General features: G+C 41.4%; 1 protein-coding gene across 1 annotated transcript; it reads right to left on the bottom strand.

Moving 5' to 3' along the window:
* Nucleotides 1-1,964: 1,964 nt before the first annotated feature.
* On the bottom strand, nucleotides 1,965-10,593 carry ZUP1 (zinc finger containing ubiquitin peptidase 1). Its single transcript, XM_075414171.1, has 9 exons — nucleotides 10,449-10,593; nucleotides 9,344-9,460; nucleotides 8,365-8,474; nucleotides 7,443-7,611; nucleotides 5,730-5,918; nucleotides 5,250-5,418; nucleotides 4,432-4,583; nucleotides 3,895-4,115; nucleotides 1,965-2,730 (listed from the first exon to the last, which is right to left on the bottom strand). The coding sequence occupies exons 2-9, from the start codon at nucleotides 9,423-9,425 to the stop codon at nucleotides 2,683-2,685; spliced, it is 1,140 nt and encodes a 379-aa protein (XP_075270286.1). The 5' UTR covers nucleotides 9,426-9,460; nucleotides 10,449-10,593; the 3' UTR covers nucleotides 1,965-2,682.
* Between the last annotated feature and the right edge of the window lie 73 nt (nucleotides 10,594-10,666).

The following is a 10,666-nucleotide window of genomic DNA, read 5'->3' as shown; positions in this document are numbered from 1 at the left end:
AGGGATGGCAGCTGCTGATAATGTCCCTGCCCACCGCCCTCCCATCTCCTGCGAAGAAGCCATCAGATGCCAGAGGCCGGGCTCTCAAAACAAGCGTTGCGTTGTAGTACCAAGATGGCTCTGGAGGGCAGAGGCAGGGGCAGTAGGAGCCTTCGCTGGCTGTACGTACTGTACGCAAGCAGAGCAAATCACAACAGGCTGCGAGCAGCTTGATCCCCCTCACAGGTGCTGTTTTCGGTGGTGGGAGAGATGGGACCTTGATGAATGGTCCTCCCTCCTTCTGTGAGGGGGCTGCCGCAGCATGTCATTCGACCTACACAGTGACTCCTTTTGCCATCTACAGACACATATTAGGCCTTATCAGAATAGTTATTTTTGGCAAGACAATGAAATCATCCTAGTGTCAGGTCACTTTGTCCCAGTTCCGTATCAAAGCGCTCCTATCAGCAGTAGTGTCATTTCAACAAGCTAGCAATATAGTTACAGGTCCTACGTATCAGCAAAAGAACCCCCACGGCTGCAATCACCAGCAGAAGAAAATTTTGTAAGCGTACACCGAGCACAGGTAAGCGATGAAGAAGTCTCCACATCTGGCTATGTTATTGCACAGGACTGCGCTGGCCTAAGCGAGCCGGTGGGAAGGCCTGTAGCAGCGTACGGCTGTTTCTGCTTTAAGCTTTGGGATGAACCTGGCTGGGACTAACAGTGTTTTTCTACTGCCTCTGGTGTCCAGAGCGATTAACTCTGCCAAAGGGATGCACTTCTCTGGGAGCGGCATGGGGGAACGCAGCTACAGTCATCCACATTTTAATCACAGGGTCCTTTAATTTGGGGAAGCAGGTTCCTTTGCATCTAGTGTTGGGCTTTACCAGAAACCATCTCAGAAAACTACTTTAAAAAAAATATTCACTGTTCTTTGAGGGCTTACTGCTGCTCACCTTTCATACAAGCATTGTGACTGTTATTACCTTGTTGTTGTCCTGGGAAATGACGAGAATGTCAAATTCGTTCTTGTGCACATACCAGCCCTTTAAACGGTCAAACCAAGAGCTTCCCACCACTGCTTACAAAACGAGATGCCAAACTATGCTAATTGGCCATCCTGGTAGCTTGTACAATTATTTCCCCTGTGTTTTTACTAAACTACCAGAGGTTGTGCGTGGTTGAATGAAAGCCAAGCGACAGTTTAGCTCAGTTGTTCCGAGACTGACTCCATACAGTCAATGGAAAGGGTAAGAACTTCTATGTCATACCATACATTATGTTATAATAACAAGGTCCAAAAGATGAGCTTAGTGGCAACAGCAGTTTGAACACATCAGTGAAGAGCTGGGGCTGAGCTGCAATTCCTGCTTCTTCAGCTCGCATCTCTGGGCACAGCGTCACACGGGTCAAGAACATGCTCGGCCTGGGATTAGCAGAGCGTTAGGTAGGAACAGACTCAGCCCTGGTTGCAGGGAAGGCAAATCACTAGTTCTTATTGCCAGAGCATATTAAACATGAGAGAAACAGATTAATGGTAAAAATCCTACACCTAGGTGTCAACATGCAAGAGTCTAAATGAAAGGGAAGTATCTAAATTCTCATTACAGTAAATGGCTGCCATGGCATGATTCAGTTGCTTAAACAAAGGCATCAAGCGCTATTTGTGACGCACTCAACCACCCCCCCAGCCTCCAGCCATCCTGCTGGAGAGGCATGACTCTCACACGCAGCTGGAGACAGCAGGGTGCCTCCAACACCCAGGGCACTTGTCTCAGCAGACAGCTCCGGTGTCTTCAATCCCACTAACCCTGCATGATACAGCCCCTCATCAACGGTCAGTTCCAATGTCCTTTTGAGATGCCTCCAAGACCCAGGGGTTATACATTATAAAACATATGCAGAAAAATGGAAACAAAAAAAACAGATGAAACAGAGATGAAATAAACACTATTAAAAAATATTTATTTTATTTATTCACAGTTCAAAATAAAAATTTTCATCCTATACCCCGCTGGATTGTCTTGCGCAGTGCCTGGAGCACAGGCAGCCCATGTTGGACACAACTACCTTAGATCTCACCACCAACGCTAACACTGATCCACCTCGTGAGCACACAGGTTCATTTTTAAAAGTGATACATCTAGGGAAGCCAGCTAACTGAAAAGAAGGTCAGTAGTAAACTAATCCCTGGTGGAACAGTCTGTATCACGTGAAATCACTGAACTGTCTCTGTACTTTGCAAACAGCTGCAGGAGAATTTGCTGAGGCATAACAGATTATTTGTTGATGAAATTTGGTAAGAAATAGAACACTGGCCACAGAGTCAGCATACATATATTTACAGAGGCACTCCAATAAAGTAGTTCCATAGTATATTTATTCACTGCTTATTGACAGTTTACGATGGTACATAGTTTGCTACGGGATGGTTGGTGTTGCTTGGTAGTGTAAGCAACTAAGAAAACAGCAAATTTTCTAGTAAGACAAGAACTGTAATACTTCAGTTACAGATTCATCAGGAGGGCAAAGTTTTGACTGAAGACCAAAACTTCAGGTTTAATCTAGTATTGTGCTTCTCCAGAGCCCCCAAAACATTTATGGAGACATAGTTTAAGTCTAGAAATTGTTCAGCTCGGTCACAGTCCAGAATAATATTTTGTATCCAGCAGATTCCAAAAGAAGTAGCAAAGGCATCCTTTAAGGAATCTTCTCTGATGTTAAGACCCGAGAAGCATGACAGCGAGCCTAAAAAAAGGCAGGGAGAAGGGAAAGACAATAATTTAAGGAACAAAACTTTAAAGAGCATTTTCCAGATTAGTAGTTCAGTAAGCTTAATGAGTATAAGGGGTTGTATTTCACCTTAAATAGAAGCTTTCAAGACAAAATTCTATATAATTGATATTTGAAAGTATAAGCCAAATCTTTGAAAAGAGGAAAACACCCCAAATGAAAGAAAACACTCCACACAAATCCCATACAATACTCTTTCCTTTTACTGTGTCCTGAATTGTAAAGCTTTTGCCAGCAGAAGGCAGAGAGGTTGCCTGTGTTTCACTGCTATTTCTGACACGTTCAGGGCCAGAAAACACTTCAAAACCACCTCATTTCAATATACAGCTGTTAAATACAGTTGAGCAGCTGACTCAGTCACCAGTTATTCCACAGTTTAAATAACAGCCTGTCCTGAAGCTTGAACATACTGAACAGTGCTAGTAAGACACCACAGAATCAGAAGCACATGGTTCCTCAGAATCAATTTGTTAGCGCACGAAAGAGAAAGCTTAAGAAACAAAAATTACATCTGATATCCAGCCGAAAACTTCTCAGGTCTTAAAAAGTTATAATGGCCAAAGTGAAAGATGTGGATAGGATTTATAAAAACGCTGACAGCTCAAACTTTTACGTTGCTCAGAGCTGTGTTTTGACTATATGAATTTCTAAGGACTTTCAGAAAGCACTAGTCCTAGTGTCCAAGCTGAAGAGACACGGGATGGTTAGGCTTCAGTATCTGGGCACCTTGTTCTTCAGCTCTCAAAGGCTGATAGATACCACATAGCTTTACAAAGCTGCAATAAAAACCCCTGAACATAATTTTGGACTATAAGTGCTTTGTAAATACCTTCTATGCCCAAAATAAGTTATTTAGGAGAAAATATTGTAAGAAAATGAAAAGAAGAAAAAAGACTAATTTACATCTGCTGACAGCTGCAAGCTACATCAAACACTTGGAAGTTGTCAGTTACATCAAGGTGGCATGCATTTATGTGCAAAACCTTTTTGGTTTTGATATCCGATTACTCAATTCGCAGAGAACAAGCAAAAAGTAGCAAAGTAGAAGAACGAGGAAAACAAACAGATGAAGATTCTCTTAAATTTTCTGAGACAGAAACTTTTTTCTGAAACACTTACAGCTTTCTCTTCCAATGAGAGTACACCATCTACAGCCACTATCTGGTATTGCTTTTCTTTTAAGCTGCCCACAAATTTCCGAAGTAGTTTGAGACTAGTACCATCACTGGTTTGTTTTAGCAGTTTCTGCATTTCTTGGGAAGAACATCCCGGATCAAACAGTAGCAAACATAAGGTTTTATTCTTCTTCTCTTCTATTCCAACAACAGTACGACTATGACCTAATTTCAAAATAGAGTTTCAGTATTTTAAAAACACATAAATCCCTTTTACTTCCTCACAGCATAGTACTTATTTTCAGATAAAGAAAGACATTACTTGAAATTTATATAGTAGTTATAAGCAAACAGTAGATGTCAAAAAGTTGAGATCCCAATCACATCCAGCTCTTCCATACAATAAAAATACAAACTTTAATGATGCTCTTACTAAACAAAAAGTGACAGGAAATAAAGCCATGCTAAAAAGCTCTCTGAATTGCAGTACATAGAAAGCAAGACGGAGAACAGTAAGAAACCAGCACGTTGCGATACTGACCTTGATGTTGCAAGTAGATAGGTGGTTTGGAAGTACAGACTACCTTTGCACCACCTTCATTATCTGTAGAATAGTAACGCAAAACCCACTCGAATAAACGAGGGTGTGTACCCACAGGGCCAGTCGGTTTGTGAAAGTCAATGATTTGACACCTACAGAACATTTAAAATGAAAGCAACAGTAACATTTCAAGCACTTTGGTTGTTAAAACAATTTTTTCATCTCTCAGTCCCTTCCTCCTGCACCATAAATGTTCTGTAAATGCAGCAATTCCAGGTGTGAAGTGGTAGTTACCACTTTTTTTTTTTTTCCTTTCTTCAATACAGGAATAGGGGACACATAATTACAAAGCAATGTAATATATACTGTTCAAAACTAGCATATTTGTTCCATAACAAAGAAACACTCTAGTCTAACCAGAACTTGTGAAGCTTTCAAAAATTAACTTGTTTGATTTTTTGTATGTGATACATGTACACTAGAGAATCCAATTAACAGCTTTCAGAATTATGCACAGGAATAGCTGAAATTCAGATTCTTCTTAAGAAACTTCTAGAGAAATCAAGTTTTTAATCAATGTTTTATTTTATGCATATGTGGCATAATTCTTCACCAAGTCTCAATGATCTCAGTAGTTACTCAGTTTATGTACCTGCATAAGTAGTTACACAGCTTTATGCTGCGCTAAATCAGATCTGTTTATAGGTTGGTTAAATTTAAAGCCACTAAGGTGGCTTTGTCATCACACAGTTGACAACTCCAACCTTTAAAGGTACAGCACTCAAAAATAACAATAACAAAAAAAGCGCAATATTTACTTTATCCTGAGACTGGTTAACAGTGAATAAATTTCACATGCTCCTATCCATGCTTTGGAACCATGTAATCTGTTATTGAAGTGAGATGCCCCATGAGGATCAAAGCCTTCTCTCCAGGCATCTTCAATCATGGACTGAATCTTTGGTATACTAGGAATTAGTGTAGTACCTGGAACAGAAAAGCTTTTGAATTGTGGTTACAGTTACTGAAACAGTCTATCAAAAATATTCTTCTTCTCTAAGAGGCAGCTGATATTACAAAGACGCACCAAAAAAAAATAAAGCTAAAACTTCAACCACATCATGCCTTGGCAGTATTCACCTCTGATTATTTCCACAGGAAGTTCCAGTGGTATAACAAGCATTTAATAGGTATCATTGACCATGTAAGCCTTGCTGTGTAAATGAAAAGGCAAAACATCAATCAGCAGGTTGTCCTCCAACACACGTGGAACAAATAGGCAGCATTTTGTTTAATACCTCTCAAGCAGTCATTATACAAGCTGTTTTGCAACAGTGAGGAAACGAGCATTTGGAAATTCCTGTAACCACAACCCCAGCCTCTGTCGCCCAGAGATGAGTGGAAGTGATCTACTCCTCTTGAAAGCCATACATGCCTCACATCTTTGTTCTCGTTCTGGTAGTACTTGCACAATGCTTCGATGACTCCTAAAAGATGACCAAATATAAAGTTTATCTATAAAATGACCTAACAGATTTTCCAGAAAAATATTCTTTCCCCAACTTGGAATGGACACAGATTAAGACAATTTCTTTTAAAACTTCTAAGGGATCCTACGTTACATCTAGAACCCAAATCACAAAAGCAGTGGTCGTTGCACCTATTTCATTTCGATGGTCTTTGATGAATTTATGTACTATAAAACTTTCAAAATTCAAGCTGCTTTTTCACTGCTGCTACACAACGAATATTTTAAACTAAACAGCTTGGACTACATTATAAACTGTGATATGCATAGGAACCATTACTTTTCCTATTTCATTGTAATGTCACCAATAAAGCATTCCTATGCCACGGCCACCTCCAGTACAACAGCCCCTTAGAAATACGGGAATACTTCTGCATACTATCTTTTTATTTTTTATTTTATTTTTTATTTTTTTATTTTACTTTTTATTCACCCCAAATTATTTTTCCTGGAGAACCTAAGACAAGAAAACAAATGGCAGAGAATTTGAGAATTACTGTAAATATTTTTTAAAAAAATACACTTGCAGGATATTCCAAATCCTCCTTTGTTACACAAAAGATTATGCTTGGGAATGCTCTTTCCAATTAGTATATGTAAATTCTCAAAGGCTCTCTATTGCCATGCTATTGTGAAGACAATCATTCCACAGCCATCACAGACCATTTTCTCAATTCTTCTCTGAAGTCTAAATCATTACCAAGAATGAAAACTTTAAACGTATTATTTCCACTCGATACATTTTATAGAGAAAGTTTATTTTACCTGTCAAGAACCAAATGGATATTTTGTAAGCTAGAGCCACTAGAAATAAGCTAAAATTTAGACCTTTGAACTGTTAGTTATTTAAAGTTTTTTTTAGTTGATTGACAACTGGTGCAGAAATACAGTGCCAATACATTTCAATAGGTTTCTGCACCAATTATAAAACACTTCCAAGAAGATATATCAGGTCGATGCCTACCCCTCCCAGTCCTCTCTTGGACTTTGTAATCAGGTGAACACTGTGCTTACCTGGGACCAGCTTACATGATAATACAACTAACTGAAAGACAAGATAAAAAGCTACTGTAAATTTTAACAGCTACACTAGGTTAGGAACCAATGAGTACTAAGTAGTAAACAAGCATACACTCAAGGACAACCAACTTGTAACAAGACATTTGCATCTTTTGACACATATTGTACTTGGGCCCTTAATCAGACAACTTGGTTCCAAGGTTCCATAGAAAAAAAGGGGGGGGAAAAAAAGCAGGAAAAAAAAAAGTCTTCGGGTTAGAATAAAGGTTAGAAACATACCAAGCTCTAATTTCCTTATTATTTTAGGACTAAAATGGTACAGATTGATCTAGAAAGTAAGGATTACAATTAGGATGCAACTAATATTAGACACCCAATTATATGCCTTGTTAAAAACAGGTTTGGTCACTACAACCTAGGTCTAGAAAGTACAGTCTTAGTTGTATAATTTCAGCATTTTTACCTGAGGTCTTTGTTTTCCCATCATCTATACCAAAAGCTAAACATTCCATCAAGTCAGCTTTTCTCTTGTGATATTCAAAAGGCTGCATCCTTCCTCTATCAACTTCCCTTTCCATATTCTTTAGGAATTGCTGCCTGTAGCCTCCAGAATTATCCAAGCCATACTGTCTCTGTTAGGGATGGAATGCGCATGATTTAAATCACATTTTTTCAAAATTCACGTTTAGCGACTTCGAGAAGGTGCATGCACTATCAGTAACTTCGAAAAATAGTGAACTGCAAGACACAAAAACTTCACATTTATGATATTTTAGAGCTGAAGGACAAACTCCACACACATCCCTCTGCTCCCTCGTGGGCAGCCAGCCGTAGGCACAGAGGCAGTCAATGGCCAGGAGGCAGCGAGCGCTGGAAAAGAGCTATCAGGGCTGTCAGGTGGGAGGGAGAGGGAAGCAGGACCTAGCAGGGGAGCAGTCACTGGAGCCAGGTGATGGTATCCAGGAAGAGGACAGCCAGGATGCCCAGGGCCTTGGGCACTCTGCCAGCAAATAGGCTGCAGGCTGAGCTGCAAGGCAGAGCACCGAAGCTGGGAGGAGCACAGTGCGAGGCAGCAGGCATGCCAGGGCCCCCTCTGAGAGCAGTGTGGGCACAGGGAGCACCCAGCTCCATCCTGAGCCAGAACCGCTCAAAGTGGCAAAGCCAAGAAGCTCAAGGCAGGCGTGCCCAGCACCCGTGCCAGGATCAGGGCTGCTGAGAGCTTGCGTTTGCTTGGAACCCCACTCCTGCACCACCACCTCAGCACAGCCTGTCTGACGGCACCGCTCTCATCTGGCATGGCCGTTCCAGGTCACGACAGTTCTGAGATACTCAGCTTCTAATGGCACGACTGTTCAAAAATTTACTGTTTAGAAATATTACTGTACCTGCAGCTTTTTAAATTCTTCCCTCTCTTGCTTCTCTTCTTCTTCTCTCTGCCATTTATCTTCTTCGATTTGGAGCCATTGAGCCAGTTCTAGATCTCTTACGTTTCCGCCTACCCAGGAATAACATTCCAAAGAGAGAGGACTTGATCAGGAGGTTAACAATGCTTTGATGGATCATTTATTTAATTTTTAAAGATTCTTTTCGAAGCAGACGTACATAAACACAACTAGGCATTAATTTTAGGAGACGCATCCCACATTATTTTGGGCTATTAGCAACAAACACTAAACAGGGGTGACTGCATCCAGTCTACCAAGACTCAGACTCTTGACCTGGACAAAGTTTATGCAGTTACACGAGCAATTACTTTGTAAATAATGCATATACCTCTATTACTAACAAAACAGTTTTTGTTTACTATGCTTCACTTCATTGTTAGCAACAAGTCCCAGTTTCTTGAATACCACACACTTACGCGCTTCTAGGATCACTGCCAGCAGTCTCGTAACAAAGTGACAAAAACAAACATAGCATCAGAGAACTGGACAGGGAATCTCTAGGCTTTTATTAGCCATGGTAACAAATAAAATTAATTTTGACTCCTTTATCTCTATGACTAATGTATCAGCATGAGCATTTAGAGAAAAGAATTGAGCAAAAAAATTGAAGTTTTCATAAGCTATAGATTTTCAGCTCATCACACTGGAATGTGCCACTCCATGTATGTAAGCCTTCTATAGAGCTGGGGGGGAAAGACTGTCTTCCCTCTAAGTTTTAGCTTTGGCTAACATACACTGCATTTACTTAACAAAGATGCATTGACAAATATTTCTTTTAGCATGTGTAATTAGGTAGAGCACTTGGGCAAGTAACAGGACTTGCTATTAACTATGTTAACTTCATTGTGTATATGTCCAGTTCTCTTTTAATACTTGTAAATGCTTTTAAGTATTATCAAGTCTGTATCCTTTTACGTACCTTCCGAAAAGCTATGTTCCTCTAAATGCAAATCCACATGTTCTTCAAGAATCTGAATGTTTGTACAGGTAAGACTGCACATTGGACACTCATATAGCTGTTCGCCACCTTCTGTGTCTGAAAAAGAAATGCAGTTTCTTGATTAATGCAGTTCCTGGTTTTTGTGAGAATCACCCCCCTAACTGATATACAGTCTAAGATAAATACACAGGAATGAATTTTGCGTTGCCACTGAAATTGCCCAGTGAAATGCAGCAAATTCTAAACAGCTGTTACTCTCTCAACCATTTAAGCTTTTGTATCTAAATACCTGGCAATTTTATGATATAGTCTCCCTCTTTCTATTAATCAAGTTTTGCCCCATTTAACTTATACATCACATTTTGCTGTAGTATTTGTATTAAGAAATGCTTAGTCTGAAATATCAAACTGTTAATGAAAAGATCTGTCCTGCCAAGAGAAAAACAATTGCTTACAAAACTTCAATATTTGTGTTCTAACACAGCAGCTGGTGAGCAGAAAGAATAAAGTGAAACATGCTGCCATTCATACTTTGTTGGTCTTCCTGCATCTCCTCGAATAAATACTCTTTCTGCAGTTTCAGTATTATTACTGAAGAGTACCCTACAGAATAGGTAAGATTCAAAAGGACTTCTGGAGACCCTCTAGTCAAATTAAACATATTTCTAATCACAGACTACACAGTGTGACTGATTATACCCCACTTTCTGCATCCTAATGATCGTTTGTTTTTCTTGTCAGTATACATCGCTCGTTACATCAAGAACGCTAGTCTGCTAAGGGAATTGTGACCAGAAGAGATGCCACTGCCAGGTTTCCAGCAGCTACCAATCACTTCGGACTGCTAGCCAGAATAAAATCTTGACCTCCCTTAAAACCAAACCCAGTATCCAAATAAATAGCTCTTTTCCTTACTCCAGCTTTACCCCCCAAAACATCCTCGCGGTCTTCATGCCAGCCTTCGGTACCTCGGAACACGCCCCTGCCCCTGCCCCTCCCCTGCCGCGCACCGCCACCGCTCCGCACGACCGCGCGGCCGCCCCCGCACACCGGCGGGGCCCAGGCCTCCCCCGCCGCCGCTCACCCGCGCCCGGCGCACCCAGCAGCTGCCCGTGCCGCGCCCCGACGTGCGCCTCCAGCTCCCGCCCCGCCGCCTCCCCGCAGAACGGGCACTCGGGCAGCCCCGAGGCGAGCGCGGGGCGGCGGGGGCCCGGCGGCCCCGGCTCCGGGTGGGCCGCCTCGCCGCGCCGGCGGAGCTCCGCACAGCCCAGGGGCGGGCGCCGCGGGTGTTGGTGCCGCCAC

This window comes from Opisthocomus hoazin, chromosome 2 (genome assembly GCF_030867145.1).
Source record: "Opisthocomus hoazin isolate bOpiHoa1 chromosome 2, bOpiHoa1.hap1, whole genome shotgun sequence".
Lineage (NCBI taxonomy): Eukaryota > Metazoa > Chordata > Aves > Opisthocomiformes > Opisthocomidae > Opisthocomus > Opisthocomus hoazin.
This window is presented reverse-complemented; position numbering and strand designations above follow the sequence as displayed.

Bases quoted from the DNA above. Each gene is read 5' to 3' on its own strand.
- ZUP1 (XM_075414171.1), bottom strand. From the start codon at position 9,425: ATGTGCAGTCTTACCTGTACAAACATTCAGATTCTTGAAGAACATGTG. The intron at 5,919-7,442 runs GTAAAAATGCTG...GTCATCTTTTAG, and splicing joins TGGGAAAACAAAGACCTCAG to GAGTCATCGAAGCATTGTGC. The intron at 2,731-3,894 runs GTAAGTGTTTCA...GCCTTTTTTTAG, and splicing joins TCTCATTGGAAGAGAAAGCT to GCTCGCTGTCATGCTTCTCG.